Source organism: Acanthaster planci, linkage group LG03 (genome assembly GCF_054643075.1).
Source record: "Acanthaster planci isolate LZ-2023a linkage group LG03, COTS_SCS, whole genome shotgun sequence".
In the NCBI taxonomy this organism is placed as follows: domain Eukaryota; kingdom Metazoa; phylum Echinodermata; class Asteroidea; order Valvatida; family Acanthasteridae; genus Acanthaster; species Acanthaster planci.
The window spans coordinates 14,249,950-14,273,153 of record NC_141779.1 but is presented as its reverse complement, the minus strand read 5'-3'; the positions used below and the strand labels follow the sequence as shown (position 1 = coordinate 14,273,153).

The 23,204-nt window shown below is 40.1% G+C and overlaps 1 protein-coding gene across 4 annotated transcripts in view; it reads left to right on the top strand.

Annotated features, from left to right (window-relative positions):
- The window catches only part of LOC110973084 (neurobeachin-like protein 1), a 56,061-nt gene extending 33,081 nt beyond the window's left edge, over window positions 1-22,980 (top strand). For all 4 annotated transcript variants that reach the window (XM_022223564.2, XM_087133925.1, XM_087133927.1 and 1 more), the window contains exons 34-52: window positions 519-676; window positions 1,912-2,036; window positions 2,975-3,095; window positions 3,527-3,678; window positions 4,435-4,571; window positions 5,252-5,455; window positions 6,343-6,467; window positions 6,850-6,990; window positions 7,411-7,541; window positions 8,876-8,982; window positions 9,187-9,304; window positions 10,442-10,749; window positions 11,802-11,911; window positions 13,759-14,026; window positions 14,676-14,792; window positions 15,332-15,499; window positions 16,630-16,778; window positions 17,597-17,746; window positions 18,557-22,980. In XM_022223564.2, coding sequence (XP_022079256.2) covers window positions 519-676; window positions 1,912-2,036; window positions 2,975-3,095; window positions 3,527-3,678; window positions 4,435-4,571; window positions 5,252-5,455; window positions 6,343-6,467; window positions 6,850-6,990; window positions 7,411-7,541; window positions 8,876-8,982; window positions 9,187-9,304; window positions 10,442-10,749; window positions 11,802-11,911; window positions 13,759-14,026; window positions 14,676-14,792; window positions 15,332-15,499; window positions 16,630-16,778; window positions 17,597-17,746; window positions 18,557-18,563 — 2,796 coding nt within the window. In that variant the 3' untranslated portion in view covers window positions 18,564-22,980. The remainder of the gene's footprint in view (window positions 1-518; window positions 677-1,911; window positions 2,037-2,974; window positions 3,096-3,526; window positions 3,679-4,434; window positions 4,572-5,251; window positions 5,456-6,342; window positions 6,468-6,849; window positions 6,991-7,410; window positions 7,542-8,875; window positions 8,983-9,186; window positions 9,305-10,441; window positions 10,750-11,801; window positions 11,912-13,758; window positions 14,027-14,675; window positions 14,793-15,331; window positions 15,500-16,629; window positions 16,779-17,596; window positions 17,747-18,556) is intronic.
- The last annotated feature ends 224 nt before the right edge of the window (window positions 22,981-23,204 follow it).

Here is a 23,204-nt window from a genome sequence, read left to right as displayed (position 1 = left end):
TAAAAAAATACCAACAGTCATTGTGGTGGCGTAGCATCTGGTGATTGGGGGTGGGATGCAAGGGGATATGTACTCATGCATGTGACATTTCGTTATAATTGTTAATCTGTTGAAATGTAACTGTTATGCTGTCTTCAAACTACCCCCATGTTTGTCGAGATTGTTTGCAGAAAGCTGTGGTAGTTATAGGCAGTGAAAGTTGTTGAATTTACGTTGTTCTTATGCTGGTATCATTTTGCAAGCTTTTCCCTCATGATTCCTCAGCCTAGTTTTGAAATGATGGGACACGTGTTACTCTGTGGTCAATGAGTGGGGCCTGTGTCCCATGCATCATTGATGAAGAAGTTACTCGTTTCTTCTAGGGACACGAGGCTGTTAATTTCAATGATTTTCATTAACACTGGAGTCAAGACTTTGAATCTCAGCGTGAAGAAATGTTTCTCACTATCACTCCCCCCCAAAAATGCACTGCCCTAGTTTGATGTCTTTCATATTTGACGACCTTGTTCCGTAATCAGGCTAAGATTAGCGAACCATTCAGCACCTTATGCAAGACGGAGACAACAAGACATGCCAGCATTCTGAACAAGCTGCAGAACCAGCACCAGTCCACACTGCGACAGTGGAGGGCCAGCAAGCGCTTCTTGACAGGGGAGAGAGGGGCCTGGGCTGAAAGGTAGCATAAACCAATGCTGAGAGGATCCACTGATACACGTACAATGCTGGTACAAAACATGCAATGTACCACTGTTTACTGTATCATAAAGGCTCTTCAAAACTGATTCAGATTTCATTTTTATCTCCAAGTTCTTGTACAAACTCTTGCTGGTTTTTTCCAGATCAGTCACATCGCAGTTTCTTTTAGCCTGGACTCTTGTTTTAAGAGGAACTCAAAGGAAAACGTGTTTTCTCTGATTTTATCCATTCAAATAAATACGGAAGCATCCAAATCGAATGCAGTATCAGTTGTCTTCAGAGCTCAACTATAACAAGCTAAAAGGGGCTTTTTTTCTGTTCATGCCAAGATGCGAATTCTGAACATGCTGAATGTAGATTGCGTCATTCTTAGAAAACAGAGAAAATGAGGGGAACCCTTGCCCTGTGTTCATAGTGGATAAACCTTGTGCATGCCAAACAATGGCTACAAACAGTGGCTACATGCATGTGAGCTCTAAATGCTCATGGGATGCTTTACCGACTAGACCTATTAATACAGAAAAGCTTGTTATAGTTGAGCTTTGAAGACAACTGACACTGCATTTCGAGTTGGATTCTTCCATATTTATTTGAACAGATAAAATCAGAGAAAACGTGTTTTCCTTAGAGTTGCTCTTTAAATGCTTGATGAAACGATAGATACATGTATGACAAATACAGTAAACTGATAGATGGCATAAGTCCCTGACAGTAACACACAGCCCAGTGGTAAAAACAAAATTTTATTTAGCATAAAGAAATCTTGACTACATTTCATCAACCAAATGTAGATCTACAGCTGTTATTGATGGTTTGCTGCACATTGTTGCCAACTGTCCATCATCTGTCAAGTTTTCATTACCTGACATGTTCATATACATTTGCTCTTCTCATGGATCAGTAGGGGCATTTCTAATGGAGAATAAAATCACTATTAGTCTCTCTGTTTTTCCCGCTATTTTGGAAAGTCATAAGAAGCATGTTTGTCTTCACACAGGTGTTAAGAAATGCTTATCTGGCAGCCAGCAAAGCAGAACCAGTAAAAGAAATATTTATAAAGATGAACAAAGCAGTAGACTATAGTTGGACTTGAACCTGCGACCTCCGGAATACCATACCAGTGCTCTATCAATTGAGCTATCCAGCCCTTCATTGGCAACTCCTCATATATATATATTATGTATTTAACAGTTTGAAATTGTCATTTTCCCTTAGAACGGACGAGCACATTTACTGGAAGCTGTCTGCTCAGGAAAACTTCTCCCGCATGCATCTGAAGCTCACTCAGAATTTCATGTTTGACCAGCACATAGACGCCAGTCAAATGAGAGATAACACAGGTATGCCGGCATGTACAATCCGCTGATCTGCCTGTTTGTTTCACACGGATCCAGATCTGGATCAGTAATCTGTCATTGGTTCACTGACAACCAGGACCAACCTTATGGATGTAGGAAACCAGTGTTGGGACCACTGATCGAGATCCAGATATTTGTTTGACAAACTCGCCCCTAATACTGAGTGGATAGTACATTGAGACTGATGGCTGGAAGTCACTGGATGCTATCTTTGGAGGCCCAACCTTTGCACTCGTGTGTTGGAGACTGATCTTTACCTGCTGCTAAGCTCTGAAGCTTTTTTCCTGGACCATTTCCCAGATAAGCTGCTTTGCACCTCCCCAAGTCAGCTTCTTCGTAGTCTCCAGACTTATGTTCAAGCATTTGTTCAGCTATCACCGAGTGGCAAATTTTTTAATAACTCTTCCTTTAATCTTGAGCTGTTGGTGAAAAAGTTGAAGCTAGCACTGCATGAAAATTAGTGGAAAATTACCAACCAGAACCATGCCAATGAAACTTCTCTAGGCTTTGGTCTGACATAGCACTTTAGATGTTTCTTTAGCAGGCAGTGGAAGCCATCTTGGCCAACTGACTCCATGAAACTGATGTATACAAAGGTAGAATGTTCAAAAACAAATCCTGGTTGTCTCTTACCAGATGACAAATGCATGTGACAAATGCAAAAAATAGCAATAATGAAGGAATGTTCTCACAAAGGACATGGTACCCACAGGGTCTAAAAGTGCTGATGCCACCATTTGTTGTATTCCAAATGTTTTGTGGGTTAAAACTGGTTATTGTGTTATTCCATCGATTGAGAAAGATAGCATTCATGTGGAGGGAAAAAAATTGAAAAAATAACTTCTATATTCTACCAAAAGGATTTCCCTGTCATAAGTGTTTTTTTAAACCCGATTTTGCATATTTTGTTTCATTGCTAGGACCAGTTGCGGAAGCCACTGACACGCTATCCTTGGAAATCGTGAAAGAGGCGAGAGTCAGCGACATGGAGCTGCAAGATGACAGGCTAGGGGATGAAGAATGGAATATTATCTCAGAAAGGTAGGATACATGACCATGTAGTTAGATGAAGTGAAACATTTTTGTAACGCAAGACTATTAATAATGCCTTTTAATAATTGGAAAATGCTATTTGGTGAGATTTGGGGGATGATTTTACATCAGAGGAAAAACTCAGTGGAATCCTGATGGTTTATATGTTGCCAAGGCAGTTAAATGCACAATCTCCCGAATTAGTAATGAGAACTCTTTGATTCTTGTTTGGAATACAAGAACTATAAATACAAGTATATTCATAAAATACAAATGGCAACAAATTTGACTTCATAATAAAATGCCTTTAAAACATTGCGTACTTGTTGAGTAGATTATGTTGATAATCTACCCTTAGAAAGAAAAGGGTGCATGATTTATCAGATACAATTGGATGATCATTCATGATCGAATTTCTGTGTATTGTCTCTTTGCCACAGCACTGAGACTGAACAGGGCGGAGCTGTCAAAGAGAAGACGGTGGTTTCAGAGGAGTGTAACCTCATCACGCTAGTCGACGTCATCCCAGGCAAGCTGGAGGTCACCACGACGCATGTCTACTTCTATGACAACAGTCCGGATAAAGAAGAAAGTCAGTATCGTGGGACTGTGCTGAGATTGAGCATAGGCCTGAAAGTTGAATGTTCCATTTCCAATGTAATGAATCATGCGATTTTTTTTTCTTCTGTGTGATCATGTTTACAGTTTGATCTACAGTAACAATCAAGTAAGTGGTCCGCCTTGAGATTCTCAAAGGGAACCATTGTCTTCATAACGCCATCCACTTTCTGAAAAAGTTTCTTGTGTAGAACGTTTCAAATTTTTGATTTAACTTGTTTTCAGCTTGTCTCTCAGATATTCTGAAAATAAAAAGAACATAGTCACTGAAGAATCAAAACATCGATAAATTGAGACACCGACAAGTACTTGGAGGCGTAATTGAGCATTATGGAAATAAAGGTTTTATGACGTCAGTTTGCATTGTTGATGATAACAACTGAGCGTAAAGTTGTTCCGGTGCTTTAGCGAGGCTATCTTGTAACAAGGACATTGTTGGAATTGTGAGTTTGGTAAATATTTCCGCGATTCTGTGTGGCTGAGTTGAAGTTGGATAAACATTTGTTTAGAGTCAGTTGTAATGGCAGCCTGTGCCACATTTTGTAAAGTCGTAGCAATGACATCTTCTATATTGCGCTGTGAGTACTTCATGTGTCAAAGAGCAATGGTGAGGATGTATACCTGCTAAAATTCCCCTGAACTAAGAATTGTACAGTTCCACATCATTTTTTCTACAGAGGGTAATTTCTGATATTGATATTGTTGGATTCTTGCATGTGCACATTCATAGATGCCGGTCAGGACTTCAAATGGTCTCTGTCCCATCTACGAGAGGTTCATCTACGACGTTACAACCTCAGACGAAGCGCCATCGAGATCTTCTTCATCAGCCAGACCAACTACTTCATTAACTTCAAGGACAAAAAGGTGGAAAGATATCTGGTCCCTAAGCCAGACTTGTTTTATAGATATTGACCAGACAATGTGATAGTTGTGTACATAAGTGCCTTTCAAGTAAGTGACCAAAACAACACGAATAACCTTGATTTTTGTGTTCTTGAGCTTGAGAAATTTTATCGATGTTGTGTAGGTTTTTTTTAGTAATCCTGCCGTAGATCAAGTCAAGAAAAATTTCATGAGAATTCCTCTAATCTGCTTTTTAATTTAAAGATTTACGTGTAATATATCTACTGCAGTATGCCTGAATACTTGCATTGCACCACATTCTTGATGAATTTAGTTTGCACTTGAGCTCCTTACAAATTTAATTTTCAGGTTGAAAGTTGAAATTGTTGCAGTTAGAAAATTACTTGAACACTGTCATTTGGTTAAAATGATGAGTGGCCATAAAAGTGTATAAATCAGACATCTTCTTGTTCATGATTTCACGCATTTATCATTATTTAAATGCTGATAACCCATACACATATCTTACTCTTGGCAGATTTAGTTGGTGTAAGAAAAAACTAAGGTTGCCTCGAAAAGCAATTAACTAATGAATGGAGTGTTTGTCTCCATTATCTCAACTGAACATTTGAGACTTATGATGTTTCAGAATCAACCCTTTTGACTTGGAACTTGTATTTTTCAAACTCACGGCACTTTAGACAAGAAACAAAGCCTACAGCCGCATCTTGAGCCTGAAGCCACCCAACCTGTACTACACCGGCGCCAAGTCACCTGCAGACCTGCTGAAGTCTTCCACCCTGACCACCAAGTGGGTGAACCGGGAGATCTCCAACTTTGACTACCTGATGCAACTCAACACCATCGCGGGCAGGACCTACAATGACCTCAGCCAGTACCCTGTGGTAAGCAGCTCAATACTCAACGTGATGGAAATTTTCAGCATTACTGCGCTCAATCCAACATTATTCAAGAATTTGGGTGGTTAGAGTTCAGTCAGTTCTGTTTTTCAACTGTACCTTTGCACATCAAGAAAGGAAGATTTCAACTTTTGAATAAGACTTCGACTTTGATTTCAGAAGAGGTTAATATACACCACTGCTTAGCATGGATCAAAAGAAGATACAGTCACAGCACACACAAAAGTTGATCACTGGAAGATTCTTTAAAACATATTTCAATCTTAAGTCTTGAAATTCAGTACTTAATGCCTCCTAAACTTTTTCATTTTTGATTTCAAAATTCATCTCATTTTGTTGATACTTCTTTGACTTACTTTGCTTTGAAAACTAGTTAAATGTTGAGGCGAGTTTGCAGTTAGCAATTCAAACTGGAATAATTTTTTTGTCTGCCGTTAAATGCATTTGTTTGGTATTAAAAGGTTCTGTCATTTCTTGAAAATGTGTGAAATGTGTTTTGACCCTTTATTGACCCACCAAGGTGTTGTAATTTACTATTGGGCTCTTAGACACAGTCATTGGACTTTAAATTTGACAAAAGGCTTTGTATGTGTACAATTTGTGTTAGGAAAAACAATTGAAATATCATTTTGTCAAAGGAGTAGGACGACTATCGGTGAAATGTGGACTGCTGCTTGTTTTTATTATAATAAATCTTTGGTAAGACTAAGACAACAATTATCCATGCATTGTTCCATTTCCAGACTGTTATGTCTTTGGAAAAAGGACTGATCCAAAGATCATCTCTAGAAGCTAAGTTTTTATTGCTTTGCCTTGAGCACCAGGTTCTTGCATGCAGCAGTCAATATTTCTTGCATTATTGGCCTTGGCAGTTTCCATGGATTTTGTGTGACTACACCTGCGAGACTCTGGACCTACAGGATCCCAAGGTCTACAGGGATCTCACCAAGCCCATTGGTGTGGTCAACCCAAAGAACATTGAGGAAGTCCAGAGCAAGTGAGTATCGGTGTTACAGTTGAGCCCATCCCAAGTCCATCACAATTTATCTTGTGTAAGCCAAGCTCACAGCTATTCAAATGAACCGTGACAAAAAGATCCTTTTGTCACTGTTCATCCAGTTACTTATGACTGGTCAGGGGAAAGGATTTGTGTAAAGACTTGACTACAATACTGGTAAGTGTTTGGGAACCGAGATTCTCTCATCTTGATGAGACGTAAAATTACGTAATCGCACTTCAGAACCGAGCAGGGAGGGTGCAAGTTGGCAAAGGTATGAGTTGTCTCCAATTTCTCTCACAACAAAATAAATGTAGAGCAATACTTAAGCACATCTCACTTTTTTTGCACTGAGCAATTGTTTCCTTTTGATTGACGTCAGGTTCGAGAATTTTGAAGACCCAACGGGGACCATCGACAAATTCCATTACGGCACTCACTACTCCAACGCAGCCGGTGTCATGCACTACCTGGTGCGTGTGGAGCCATTCACATCACTCCACATACAGCTCCAGAGCGGAAAGTAAGTTGATTCCCATACCTCGTCTTCTGCCTTAGCCCCACCCCTTGTTAGAAGCCAAATCTTGATACAAGCTTCTGAGTTTTTGTGTCGTTCCTGGCACTGATTCATGAAAATGTCTTCAGAGAGCTTAAAGTTCATGTAGTTCTGAAGTATAACAAAGAAACTTACGTGGTTACATTTATGACCCAGTCAACCCAAAGGATAATCAGACATTTTGACATAATTAGTTTATAAATCCTCCATGGCCTCGAGTATTAAATACGAGATTTTTCACTACGATTTCCCTCTTATTTTAGTAAGTTTCCCCAGCTACACTGTTCAGCAACATTCAGGCTTCAGAGGCTGAGCTAGCGGCAGTCAGACTAACAAACTAAAGCTGCAGATAATTTTCACTGATGAGTATCTTTGTGTCCCTGTCAGGTTTGACTGTGCCGATCGGCAGTTCCACAGCATTCCATCTCTGTGGGACACACTAATGGAAAACCCCAATGACGTCAAGGAACTCATCCCAGAGTTCTTCTACATGCCAGAATTCCTTGAGAACAGAAATAGTAAGAACATTTTTCTGCCAATCTGTCAATTAAAGATGTTTACAGTAATACTCGCAAATCTTTTGATGTCAGTACAAATTTGACATACTGTAGGGGTTAGAAAGTAGTAAGTCAGTCCCAAGCCACTATGGGGCATCAGGCTGGTGCTTATCTCTGGTTTTGTTGTGGCTAGAAACAGTTGAGACCAATTGTATTTCCTTCCATGCATGGAATGTTAGTCCATCACAAGTTGCTCTCCAGCTAATACAAGTACCCATTTATACTCATGAGAGGCAAGCAGGGGAGAAGTGACTTGCCCAGTGTATGGCCAGCAGCTGGATTCACACTCCCTGACGCTCTGCTCAGAGTTTGCGCTTACAGAGCCCAGACATCAAGTCGCCACACAACATGCGCTGGACATAAATTTGTTCTGTGATTCCTCCCACTTGGGGGTCTGAGAACAAGTGCCGAGTTGTTGGACACATTTCCATATGTCAGAGGTTGTTGTCAAGGAGCTTGAATTTGGTATTAATTTGGCTTTGTGTCTGGGAATGTTATACCAGGTTTTGCCCTTACACTGCTGTGCATATTCTCATTGTGTTCTCATTGTGATATGAGAGTTGCTAAAATATTACAGCATTGCTCAATTGGGATTCAAACCCATTACTTCCTGCTTATGAGTGCTGATGTCCAAACCACTTGACCAGATTTAAATCATTGACTGCTTGCAGCACTCACTGCTGCATTGGATTTGAGCCAGCCACCCATTCCCAGCAAACCTAGTGGACTAGTGGTGAAGACCTTGGAACTAGTGCACAGGAAGTCATGGGTCCAATTCCCACCTGAACGTCCTTGTAATGTTTGAACAACGCAGGGTTCCCGTGGCCTGGAAAAGTCATGGAAATTTGTTTTTCCTTTTCAGGCCTGGAAAAGTCATGGAATTTTGTAAAAATGACTAAAGTCAAGGAATTTTGTCATGGAAGTCATAAAACACTGTGTGGTTTCTATTATCAGAAATAAGTGCATAAAATCTGTAATTTTATTTGCAGGTTAAAAGGCCGAATAGTCCAAGAAATTGTGTTACTTGGTTGTGGATTTTCATAATTTGGTTATGGAAAAGTCACGGAAAAGTCATGGAATTTTATTGTCCTTTAGGTGTAGGAACCCTGCAACTCTCGGACCTCACAGAGAATACAGTGTGGATAAATACAACAGTGTAAGGTTAAAATAAAAACCTTGTGTGAAAAGAGCTTAAATTTAATTTTTGGCCAAAAGGCTGTTTTAAAATGCATCACTCATATCTTAGTGCACTTTGATTGGAGAATTTGAATTTATCTGGGTCATGTGCTATGCAGATTTTGACCTTGGCTACCTCCAGACTGGTGAACGTGTCAATGATGTCATCCTGCCAAATTGGGCTTCCTCACCTGAAGATTTTATCAACAAACACCGGCAAGCATTGGTCAGTAAAAATACCTTGCTAGCTTGTGTTTAAAGCGTAAATGTCATTTTTGTAAACAGTTCTTTCCTTATTTTTAGTAAATAAGATTTTCTTTCAAAACCTACGATTACTTCTGATATCAGCTACCGAGAAGGTGAGAGTTTGTCACTGAACTGGCTTATCATTCATTTCAATAATGGTTTTTTTTTTCATTCGCCCACACAGGAGAGCGAGCATGTCTCAGCCAATCTACATCACTGGATTGATCTCATCTTTGGTTACAAACAGAAGGGACCTGCAGCAATAGAGGCTCTCAATGTCTTCTATTATTGCACCTATGAGGGTAAGTCAATCGGTCCGTCGAGTCAATCCCTGGTAGGAGAAGCCGAAGCAGGCTGTCCATTAAGATCAGGTCCTGAGTTTCAGGACCGCTAAAACATTTGCTGATTGAAATATTCATTTTGAGTTGATTCTGAAAGTGGTATGCACATACAGGTGTTGTAAGTTAACTACATGATTGTGCATGCTGGATCAGCACAGATCTCCTTGATCGAAATCTGGTTCCCAAGATTAGGTTGAGGGGGCAAGTATCAAGGAAATTCATTCGCTCCTATGCTTTGATGTGTTTATTTGTCTATTGTGTCGTTTATTAGTAAAAGTCGGCGTATTTTAACAACAGAATTTTGTTGCCACATGAAGGTGTGTCTTGAGAAAACAGCTTACTGTAATTTGTGACATGCTGATTCCAAATAAGCTTATTAAAGTCAGGAAGAAGTTTCTGTAGCTGAAAGCACAACTTATCTGAGATATTGTGGGTTTGTCAGAAACTGCAGCCAAATTGTTCCAAACTTGATTGTGCTTTGTGTAATATTAAAGCAGTTAAGTATTTGTAGTCAGTCACACAGAAACTGGAAAAACCTGGTTCCTTTTTCAGGTAGATTTAGGGATGGTGGATTATGTGTTGTATATTTGATCAAGCCAGATGGCTTAGAAGATCTCAAATAGTCACCAGACTTGAGAGTGGATTGATCTGTTTAATGTTGCTCCTTGATGTTTTGACCCAGTTACAGCTCAATTTTCAACATGCGTTTTTGGATGTACGGCGGACATGTTAGTAGGACCTTGCAGTAACATGCATGCCGTCAGGCACTGGAGAAACACACATCTTGTTACTGTGTAGGGGCATGGCTTAGTTACCCTAACCTTGCCAGACAGCACATTGCAGCGGGCATAAAAGTCTTAGTGTACTTCGCTGCACTGGGCAATCAACAGCAACCAAAATAACCGCCCATGTTTAGACAAGTGGAAGCTAGTCCCATTGGACAATGCCACTGTTGGATCTTGTATTGTCTTGCACTGGGCAGGCTTGCCACTTTGACAAATGATGCAGTCTGATGCATCTGGTAGGGTTTCTTGCCAAAATACCCCTGAGGGTAAAGGTCATGGCATCAGCCCATGTACACTTTTTTTGGGCCAATAGGAGCAGTGGACCTGGATGCCATCAAGGACCCCCTGGAGCGGGAGGCAGTGGAGGGGATGATCAACAACTTTGGCCAGACGCCTTGCCAGCTCCTGAAGGAGCCCCACCCCAAGCGGATGAGCGTAGAGGAACTGAGCCGGAAAGCTTCCAAGAACCAGACCCAGCTCCTCAACGTCTTTGACCACCTGAGCGAGCTCAAGGCCTTCTTCGTTGAGGTCTCCACTTCCGACAGTGATCCCTTGGTCTATGTCCATGTCCCTCGCAGCCAGCCCAAGTCCTTCATCTACCAAGGGATGCCTGATGCCATGGTAAGTTATAAAAAACTTTCGGTTTTTTCAAGGGTCAGATTGCAATGTACAAATTCTTATGCAACTTTGTACTTCTTCGTGAATGCATACAAACTATTTGACATCTCTTTTTTGTTAATTGTATTGAAAGTGTGCTTGCTTACGCATTGGAAATTTTCCATACTTTTTTTGACAAATGAGAGGGCTGTTGCTGTGATGCCGTTAGAGGAAAACTCATTTAGTACAAAAGACTTCTTTTTCTTTAAAATATGAACTGAAAGATTTCTCAATTTTTTTTCAGAGAATTTTTTCTGGTTAACTGTCATGAGTTGAAAGAACAGCCAATCACCAAAGAAAAGGAGCTTTTAAGAAAGCAAATTATCCCATGTTGTGGTACTGAAATATTAAAACACAATATCAAGGTTTCTTCCTAGGATTTCGTCACACCTTTACTTATGAATATGCAAATTTCGATTTGTGTTTGTCATTTAGTAGGCCTGTTTTATACATTTGAACGTTTTCTCTGCTGTTCATTTCAGTGCATCACATAATGGGGGCATGTGGACATTACATGGGCTAAAATGTGGGTAGCTTGCATTGATTTTGATCAAGATTTGCTCAAAGGCTACACTCCAAAGCTACTGTGTTGACTTTCATTTTGTTATACTGGGTTGGGTCACAGTTTGCATCTAATTCACTGATATCGCTCGCCGAAGAGTCAGCGCTTGTCAAGTTCCTGATGACCTTGTTCTGCCTGGTCTTTGCAACTAGTGATTCTCATGCCTTTGTGTTGTTCCCTTTAGACCCATTGGCAATTGTAATACAACTTCACGTAGTGATAAAAGGGAACAGACTATTTTTCCTTCCGGCCTGTTGGGTTACATTGCTCTGAATAGTAGAAAAGCAAGATGGCTTACCCATGGAACGGGTCGGTAGGCATTATAGTTCAGCATGTCACTTGCAGCAGATGTACTGATAAATAGAATCCAAACTGAGAACCAAAATCAGGACATATAAACCCATACCTTGCATGCAAAATGCCAATATAAATCTTCATTCTGCTGTCCCCCCAGGTGACTGTGACAGAGAAGGGGACACTAGGGTCGCATGGATGGCTGCCTTATGACAAGTCCATCTCCAACTACTTCACATTTGACAGAGACTCCTCACTCATCAATGCAAAGTGAGTCAGTCTTGAATTATTCAGTTTCTTTCATGGATGTTCGCGTTTTCTATTCTGCACAGGATTGTGAATGAAGCCTTCAGCTGCTAAGCATTAAAATATCAAAGGAGTTGAAGCTATTGCCATTTCATTTGTGAAACTGTCAGAAAGGTTCTCTGAGTGTGCCTAGATTGCCTTCCAATCACTTTTGAATATGTTTGCCCTGAAGAAGGTACTCAGTTACCGAAAGCTCGGCAATCACATATATCAGAGCACTGATTTGATATTATATTCTTGTCGTTATTCTAATCACGGTGCTACGCAGCCCTTCCATATTACTTTAACTGACATGTTTGGTTCCATTTTTTTCCTACTGGAACTTCTTTTTCTTAGGAACCACAGACGCATTTCTAAGTTTATGTAAGTCAAGGAATCACTCTGAGTTGAATAACCAAGTCACTCTTTGTCTTCTAGTCACCATTGTGCTGCTAAACTCTAATGGCTTCCCTGGAGCAACTTAAAATGCCCATTTCCTTCGTCTGCTTTCTTTAGGTTTTTGTTGGTAACATGGCCGGTGACTGTTTGATTCCTCTAATTAGTATTTTTTTATTTCACACATGAAAATTTAGTGTGGACCGTCCGGGATGAAAAATCTTCTTACTTTGTGTTGACATAATCTTCCTCGGTGGTCTGGTGTTTATTAAGGGATTAAAAGTGTGATTTTGCAGTTTTTAACTTGTGAAACTGATTGAGAAACTGGGCGCCACACTTCCATGCTGTTTTCAATGTGTTAGTTTAAAATCTTTTAGGCACTTTTTTTTCCAATTCATAAATACTTTTTTGCGTAACAGTCCAATGAAAGTCAAATGTTTTTATATTTATTGATTTTGTTCATCAAATTTACCTAGCGTTTTGTACCAGTGGTACATGCCTCTAATGCACAGAGCTTAAAGTCTCCTTATATGGATATTGCTTTGCACAATACTCACTGTGTGACAAGACGCAGCAGTGCCTGTGGAGGATAAAGTTTGACTCAATGACGTACGGGCTCACTGGATGCATTGTGTTTGCCATGTCATGATAAATTAGATCAGTAATGGTCATGTATCATGAGGATTCAAAACCATAACAATGGGAGTCAACAAGTTATCAGAAACCAGGAGAACACTCCAAACCAATTTGTACTTTTCTTATTTGTTAAAGACCATCCACGTGTCCGCCTCGCAGAAAGTAACTTTCCAAGGTGTTTATGAATTGCCACTCACCGAGCTCTCACTTGTGGCATCATTAGAACTGCAGTGGGCATTCATTGCTAACTACTAAATATTCATCACAACTAATTAACATCAAGGACAAATCTTTACAAAGCCTAAATCATTTTGATTAAGTTTCAGATAACTACTGCTTGTATGGCCTGATGTAACAAGCAAGCCAGTTTTAATGGTGCGAGGGGGGAGAACCTGTTGTTCCAATCCCATCCTAGCAGCATCTAAATATAATTTAGCACTCTTTTCAAGACTTGTTACAGCCATTAGGCCTACCTAAATGTAGTTAGAATTAGCACGTACACTGCTTAAGTGACTGCTTAAGAACTAACCAACACCCCTGCTTAAATAACAACCGTGCACCAAACTGTGGGTCTGCATACAGTGCAGCTTCTCTTGAAATACCAGTGTTGAATGGAAGGCTTTCTCTGTTGCACTGGTACCTTTCTTGCCTTTGTTAGGCAAGCCATGTATTCCAATATTTGCACTCCTAGTTCAGGTCAATCGGTCAACATTTAGTCCAGATGTGGCCTTGATTTATACAGGCTGTCCGTTTTTGTCCAGCGTCTTCAAACTCTGTTCATACCAATGTCTCCACTGCAGAATCAGGAAGACTGTAAGTGGGCCCTTTGCGCCTGGCCTGAAGGTCACCCCCTCCCTATTCGTCACCACCCATGACGCCAAGCTGCTGCTGACCGGCGGCCACTGGGACAACAGCCTGCGGGTCTTCAGTGTGGCCAAGGGCAAGCCCCTCGCCCATGTGGTCCACCACACGGACATTATCACCTGCCTGGCGCTGGACAACTGCGGCATGCAGCTGATGACAGGCTCCCGGGACACCACCTGCATGATCTGGGAGATTGCCTACCAGGTGATTTACGGCCCTGACTGAAATTTGTGGCTATGGCTAGAATAGCATGTCTACTGTACCTTTAAGAGTCACTTGCTTGCGACTAGCGACTTCCCATAGGTGCATGTATTTTTCCAAGCTGCAGCCACTTCGTATGAACACAGGAATCAAATTTCTTGCTCTGTAGGATGCTTGCTGGAGCTGTTGAGGCTGCTTTATTGTCTTACCTATGAGAGTCAAGCCAAACTACTCCAGGCGCACTTCGGCTGTACTCCAAATTCCTGAATTGTTTGGAAACTTTTGTTGTAATAGAATGAAAGTATCGCGGCATTTTGGCTTCATTTTGTGCAGTTTGATGTGCAGTGTTAAGTTACGGCATCTTAGCTTCATTCTTAAATTCTGCCAAACTTGTTAGTATTCCATTTGACGAAACCCAACATTACCAGTACAGTGTCATACAAATTGTATAAAAGTAATCGGAGATACTGAACACCAGTAGCATTAGTGTAAATGAGGGCGTCATCCAGAGAAGGAATAGTCTGATGAGGAAAAGGAGCACTCAGTGCTGCTGTCAACATTGAGTACGTGCTTGAAATCCCCTGGCAGATTTTGAAGGATGTCAGAAATTTGGGAATTAACCACATGCATTTCTGTCTGTTCCATGTCTTAGGGAGGGGTTGCCTGTGGTGTGGGCAGCCAGCCTGTGCAGACCCTCTGCGGTCATGATGACGAGGTGTGCTGCGTGGCCATCAGCACAGAGCTGGACATGGCGGTGTCAGCCTCAAAGGTAGGTGTCTGTTGATGGGTGACACACTCAAACTCCATGTACATGTACACCAGAAAAGAAGTGTGGAGATGCTAAAGTGTGTTCTCTCTGTGTCTAAGTGTGGCAGGATGGAACTTTCATCTGTGGCAGAACAATCCAAAAGCTGCAAATCCATAAAAATCATCAGAAATAAACATTGGCTGCAGATATCTCGTAACTGGAATGATCTGAAATGTACAGATTGTCACCTGCCCATTTACTCTTGCAGAATCCTGGTTGATCCCATGTAATATCAGAGACCGTGAATTTTCACAGCTTGAATGCTATTAGTCTACAGTATTCAAAATTTACGTGTGAGCCTATTGCTTATGACAGCCGCAGTTGAGCCAAGAATTGGCAAGAGTGGGTTAGAAATACAGCAGTTGCTGTATATCCCTGGCTCAATTTCTTATTTTCCCAAGTAAAAGCTAAAAACTCAGCCGTTTCAGTCCCACTGATCTTGATTAAGAGATTCATACTAAGGCACCTGTTGTCATCATACCCCTTTCTTCAACCCACAGGATAGCACGGTCATTATTCACACCATCATGAAGGGTCACTATGTCAGGACGTTACGCCCCCCTGCTTTGGACCCCCAGGCCCCACTCACCATCCCGCTTCTTGCCTTGTCGGACGAGGGCCAAGTGGCAGCCGTCTGCATGCCCCAGTATGGCAAGAAAGCCAGCCAGGTACAATTCACGTGCAAGGAATCTCTCAGTATCCTACAAAATGAGTTTTAAACAGTATCGAGTCATTTGCATGTGCCTTCTATATGAAGTACAGTTTTGCACGGCTTCAGTGTGTATAAAGTTGTTTGACAGCGCAACAGAACTCATGCCATGTTTTGCTGTTCATCACTCCAGTTTGTTTACTGCACAGTTATTCCAATGGAACAGTGGAGCACAGCTGTTGGATAGCACCAATTATAATCTGATATCTCTCTGAGGGGTAGTTTATTGCAATGCACAAAATGACACAGCTGTTGATCTTTGTGCTGCTGACCAACTGACACAATAAGTGACTTCTGTGTCAGAGGGTTCAAACAATTCTGCCGTATTGTTGCTCTACTCCAGCAGTAGATGTACTTGAAGTTATTTAGATTGATGTATTAATCACTTGCCTCCGGGGTGCCTGGTACCGGAGACGTTAGCTTTATATGCATAGCCGGGGTGTCCGAAATCGGACAAAGCAGCTGGGCCTTGTTACAAAAGACTGTACTCGGAACAAAAGACCAAGCTGCTGGGCTTTACCATCATTTTTCAGTTAGCATTAGTGGAGGTAATCCATCATTGTTTTGAAACTATCTACAAATGTTTGTGGCATTCATTGCCTCAGATTATCAGCGGGGACAAAAGCGTTTCAGCCATGAGCAATACAGTACTGCTGCACGCCAATCCGCCCGCATTTGAAAAGACACCACTGGCATTCAGCAATGCACTGGGGCAATTTCGCAACACTGCACAATCTGGGATCTCTTTACTAGGTGACAGGCCTGGCTGAAATACTCTGGCATCAATGGAGGTTGCCTGTCAGATTAGAGCAGTCACCAGACAGTCATTCGTGTTTTTAGGAATTTGAAAATGGGAAAATCTTGACAATCCCATGCAAATTCCACCTGGCTGGTTAAACACAGGGATCTTAAGCCAGAAAAAATTTCCAGAGGTGAAAACACGAGTTCCTTTGCATTGTGAAAGATCTCCAAGTGCAGTTTTATGTAGTCATAGAAGTTGCTGTTCTTAGAAAATTCTGACCCATTAATTTGTAGTGGTGGCATATTCACAGGGTGACATTAATGAGCAAACGAAACTCTGTTTATCAGGAGCTGTGCTCCCTCCACATTTACTCCATCAACGGCAAGCACCTGTGTGACACTACGCTATCCAGCAAGATCACTCACATCAACATCACTGGCGAGTTTCTTCTGACGGCTGACGAGAAGGGCACAGTTACTATCAGGAGACTCTTTGGGTGGGTGTCTGTAGGGTCTATTTCTCCGTCTAGGTCTGTCTAAAAACGAGGCTTAAGTCAACTCTTTAGAGGCTTGTTTTCAATCCAGCTGGAAAGCTGAGGATAGTGGTCGTGTGTTACGGAATTCAAGCCTGTTGTCTGTTCCTAAGGCCCGCACTAAAAAATATGCTCAAAGCCCTATTCCATATTTGATGGGGCTTTTAAACACACACACATTGTAAAGTGCAATCTTTATTCAATGACCAATGGTATGTTTTGGTCCATGAGCGTTGGTCCTTAATATACATGTATCTTAAATTATCCTTTTTCCAAACAGATTTTGCACATTATAATTGTAAATATTTTTGATATCCCTACTATCGAATTTTTCCTATCCTTTTCGCTACTTGTTTTTGGTGGCTGTTTGTTTGACTGTTTTGTGGCTTTTTTGTGAGTATGCATCATGGTCGTAAGTTTTTCTATCTCAGTTTATGAATATTTTAGTGATTTCACGTTTTTGATAATTTCAAAATTTTTTTATGTCTTAATTGCTCTGTAATGCCTGTGCAATTCAGCCTTTGGGCTGTGGTAAAGGCAAAGTGAAATAAACCATAATAACAATAATAATAAAACTAGGTTTTGTGGATTAGTTCAGTTTGTTAATGTTTTTTCCTTTTTTGGGGCAAAGCTTCAAATTACAATTTTAATTCCATGAAAAATCTTTTGTTCGTATGATGGTGGTATGTAGCAAGATTTTAATTTCAGTACTGAAGAAACCATTTTAGTCAGAGAGATGTGAACCATTTCAACTAAAATCTGTCCTCTGTCTTTGACACCAGCCTGGACATCTGTACCACCATGCCGCTCTTCGTCCCCATCCACTGTGTCAGTGTTGTGCCCACCAAGAGCCAGATTCTAGTAGGTCTACGAGACGGGAAGCTCATCATCGTAGCTGTGGATAGACCAGCAGAGGCTCGTAAACTCCTTGGGTAATGTACCAACTCCTTTGATTTTATCATCCATTGCTGAGGTTCATTGCAGCCCCCTAAATTTAAAATCAGTGATTTTCAATCTTTTTTGTTTGGTAACAAAGCAAGTGCTGAGTCATGATATTTTTCAGATCGTGTGATAGGAACCATCATTGTTTATAATTAAGAGATGTATAAAAATTTGTTTGAAAGGTAAGTCTAAAGGCATTACAAGAAACAGTTCAGGAGATTTCACGCAGCCAAGTTCCCTTCATAGACATTTTCTAGAAAATAAAGACTCTTGTACCTGTTGAGGGAAAATTTCAAGAAAGAAAAGAAGCAGAGTCATACCTTCTAAATACCTTTCATTGCCTTCTCAATTTAAATGCACTGGACAATGTGCTCGTGTGTTATGTGTTGAAATTTCCTGCCATCTTGTGAGGGTTGAAATGCATGGCTATTTGAAGTCCAATCTAGGCTGTTGCTCCATCTCCAGCCGGAATGGGACCGTTTTGATAGTAGCCTTAGCCTCACAGTGTAATTGCAAATGACTTCACGGTGCAGAATCAAAGCTGCATTCACGTCTGGAGTCAGGTCCAGACTAAGTCATATCACCTTGCGGCCTTCATGTGCATGTGTGCTTGTCTCCCAGTTTGGTCTTTGATGTCGGCCCCCGACCTTGCAACAACATGTTTGCATATCACACTGAAATGTCATTGTTTTTACAGCAGGTCTTTAACTGGCCATGTTTGGAAATTGCCCCAATCCAAGAAGGTTATGTCAATTTCATTCTTTCTTTTGTTTTTATACATTTATTTATTTATTTGGCAGGCGGTGATCAGCAAGAAGTGCCAACATTGCCAAAGTTTATAACAAAGATTCTCCTACTGTCCTCTGAGGGATAAACCAACTGAATGGTGTTCTGTTGAAATGCATCCACCCTGTTGAGGGCGCTGTCGTAGTCCATTGTCTTCCATTTACTTCAGACTATCCTGTACTTTATAGCAGGGATTTTTCGATTCAGTTTTTGTGAAAAATTAAATTTGGAGGCCAGAAGCCAATCCATATAAACAAAAATATTGACAAAATATCTACAAATATTTGGATATTTGTGCACACGTATGTATGACTATAATTACCTTTTATTCACGATTTAAAAGTTAAGAAAATAAATTGATACTTGTTCAGATACATGATGTGATCTTACAGGATGGATGGAAAGTTTAGATGCCCTTTGGAGTCTGTGCACAGATCGTAGATTTGCTGTTTTGCCTACTGAACACAGCCATGGCACAGTATGTAATCGTGGAAGTTGTTTCTATAATAGAACAGAAAATTATGACTCAGTTAAGTAGTGACTATGACTCCATTGTGAACATCTGCAAAATTCATTTTGTGGAAAGAGGGCCAGGTTTTGATTTAAGAGAAATTATGCTGTAAAACTGTGATAGTGACAAAACACACACTGAAAATGAACATGGCAGTGGTCTCCACACTGGTTTGATAGAAAGTTGCTGATTCGTTGCTGAAAAGTTAATTAAGAAAGCAAATTTCTGATTGGTCAAGGTGAGTGACACTCCTTTACTACCATTATACTGCAGTATCACAGGGTTTCATTGTGTCAGTTGGTGTGCTGGGTTACTGAAAAATCAGATAAGAAAGTCAAGTTTCTCCCATGTTTCTGTTCTAACTATACAATAGAAACAAGGTCAACATAATTAAGAGAAAACGTTGCCTGAAGTTGCATGCTTTTGGAGAGCGACCCTTTTTAAGCGTAACAGAAAACGGCGGTGTCCGCAACTACACATTGCCCTGGCACTTTGCCTGCACAACAAGATTCCACAAACTGTATGTTTGCACCAACCCAGAGGGACTGTTTGCACATCATTGGCTTTTTCATTCACCAGATGTCAATTTAAGGGTTGTGCTCCCTGAATCCACATTATTTGGCGGCCACTCTGAAATGAGAAGGCACCTGGCTATTTGGCGATTATAACAGGTGCCCATCGGATCACAAGGATGATAATCAATAATTTTCCCATTTTGCACCAATCTTTCTTCTCACATAGGTTGCCTTTTTAAAGAAATTTGTATGGGGATCACCTCAGTTTAAAGATGGCCAACTCCTAAGGCCAGTAGCAGCATTGCCACTAGCGCTGTGTTGCATTTTGTACAACAAAAAATGCACGAAGAAAAAGCTGAGAAGTAACAATGTCATGAAAAATATAATCAAGTTTCATATTAAAAAAAAATATCCTAATTTGTTATGAATTTCTGGTGGCTGAGACTCAACAATCTTCTTCCTTCCCTGATTAGAATTTTACCGTGAAAGTTAATATATGGTATGAATTCATGTAATGTAGTTCACACAACTGTAAAGTGCTAAAAAAAGAAGAGACGTTATAGCAAATTTCTTGCGGTCATCCAAGACTCTAGAGTTTGACTTGCCACAGTCTTTCCCACATTCCAAGCGACCTAATTAGTTGAGAGTATATTTAAATTATCTGTAAAAAAACTGTATTTAAGAATTGTAAGCTATTACAGTCCAGAAATAGAAACTATCACACACCCCTTGACACCTCCCAAGCATTAGCCAAATGAGCCAATATTCAAATGCATGTAAATACGCATAGCTCAAGCAGTGATATAATTTAGCACTTGGCTTGTTTTTATGTTAATAGTAGTACCAATGAGATGAAACATTTACGTAGCATATTTTGATTGAAGAGCTAAATGCAGAGCAAAATTGCAGACTATTACCCCCCTTACGGGGCAGGTTGATCCTGACAGGATGTTGATACCCGTAGTCTGTGGACACCCTAAAAACATGTTCATATTTACCAGGTGGTGGGTGTATAGCCAGTTGTGCCACAGTCATTAATTGTCACAATCTATTTTTTCCCCATATGCCTGTTATTCACCTGGCCATAAAATTAATGGAGGGATTGCGTAATTAGGAAACTATGTGCTAAGCGGGATTGCAGAAGTAGTCACTGGAAGTTTACATCATGGTTTTTTGTATTGTGATCCCGTTTTTTTTCGCAGACTGAGAGATTTTGAGACTTCACAGAGGCATGATATTGTACAGTTGGCCATCTAGGCAGGATTGGATAACAAAAGTTGACAGAGATTGGTTTTTAATTTTCTTTTTAAAGATGAAAACCATTGAGGTGCAATGATTGTAAAAAGAGTACGTTGAAAGAATTATGAGGGCGTTAATAAGTGTGTGATTACAGGTACATTCCTGTCACTTCCCCTCGTCAAAAGACAGAATCGTAGCATTCTTCGAAAGTTTTTTCCAGGGCTGATTCACTGTAACAGATGCATTTGAAAAATGCAAGATGTCAGTTGTGAGGAGAGAAACATTCCAGCAGTTTGGTTTAAAATTGTCTCCTTGTGCTACTTGTAAGCATTGATTTAATTTTTTTTGTAATAACTCTCTTTTAAATGCTCTCTAATGCAGTGTTAGCCGGTAACACAAGTTATTTCAAGAGCCTTTTAGTCAACCAAAAAATACATCAGAGGCCATTTACGCTGGATCAGAGTACAGGAAATTCTGTGTGGATATGTTGGTCTCTAATATGCAGGTGGGCTGATTCGTTTTCAGCATGAGAAATACCTTTGAAGCCTAGCAACAGAATGTGGCATACCTCTTGGTAGGGATTCGAACTGTAGACAGCCTGCCCCTCATGTTCAGGTAGCTTCATGGACAGTAGCATATGCCTTTATCAAAGCATTCCTGCAGCAGCTGGAGGAAGCCCACTTGTGAGTGTTCGAAACCATCTTGGATAACGTTCTTCTCTAGATGACCCTCTGTGTACTGTAAGAAAGTAACGTTTTTGTTCTATCCAGCACCACGATTTTATACAGGAATGTAATATTCATTTGAATGTGTGAAATTTCTATTTTTTATTACTATTGACTTCCTAAACGTAGATTTTTTTATCGAAGTGATGTTGATTATGTGAATGTATAAGATATGAAAGAAATGCATGCTGTATTTGTTGAAAGTTGTAGCTGCTCACAATATTCAAGGGATGTTTTTTGGGTAGTGAATTTAAGGAAACACATAAAAATGTTGCTTTGTCAACGTCCATATTGGCTAAAAATATGTATTACTTTTATCAATTTGCACTCGCTTTTTGTCAGTGTCTTTCTCATCATAAATGTGAGTGGATCCTGGTTTCGACTGGTCACCATTTTCCCAAACAATTTTGTGGCTGGCTTTAAAAGTACTTTTGCGTGTTTAAAAAAAGAGAGTTCTCACGGGTCAGAGTTCATCATGAAAACATCAATTATTGATTCGAACTGAGGCATTAAATTTGTTCATTTGAAGTTGCAGAGTCCAAAAATAATTCAGATGCAGTGATCCAATTTTAAAGGATCTTGGGCATAAACATCTACATGCACTATATCAGTTGAAATGTCAAATTTGTATTCAGTGTTCGTCATGCTTAATACTAGTCCATTTTCAATCCATTAAACCAAGATCTTAATAAAAGTTATTCTAATGATCACACTATATTATATGAAGTTATATGCTCGTACAAAGGTCACTGCACTTCCAATTACTCCTGAAAACCAATTTCAGGAAATTACATGTATTTAATCTTGCAAGTAGTTTTTTTAAGGAGCTACAGGGGAACTTCAACAGCTGTTGTCGGGGATTATTTTGTTTGGAGATCAATTTTTAAGGTAATGGACTTTTTAGGACAAATTTGAGGCCTTCTTACACTCTCCACAATTTTGTGCTTGGGTCTGTCCACTCAGGATATTGAGTTGATAGTTTGAAAATTTTAATCCTGGTTTTATGAGTGTCAAAATGCCTTCCTTTGAAACAAAAATTGAAAAAAACACGCAAAACAACGTGGTGGGAGTGTACTTCAGATCAGTGTCAGTGTTTCACTGTGTAAATGGTTTCATGTTGATCCTTGTAGACCAGTTCCTGGGCATCACTTCAGACCATGTTTGCTCCCATCAACAGGACTGGAAGTGTCATGTAAGTGTAAAGACCCATTTATTAAACTGAATTTCACTAAACTTTGTCTCTTACTCTTTATGGAGAGAAAATTTGATCTTAAGTTGACAAAGTAATCTTGTACCCCAAATTCTTTACATGTATTAGGTTAATTGCTTTTTGAAATCTATAGCAAACCAAAGTAAAATTGAATTTATTCCATATTATGTACACACAAAATGCTTTATTTGCAATCACAGAATATGTATTTGTCATTAAATTGTAAGGAACACGAAAATTGTGTTTAATCAGAACTTAATATTGAGCTTCACATTGACCACATTTTGATGGAGATTCTGTGGGAATTGAGAAGACAAAAAATTGTCATGTTAAAAAAAATTGCAGCAAAACAGTTTGGTTGGTAAATAGTTAAGAAAAAAAGGTTTTGTTTTCTTGGCTACAAAAAGAGCTAAAAATTGGTTGAAATGGTGTAAACTGTGTAATACTCTCATGCTTTATTAG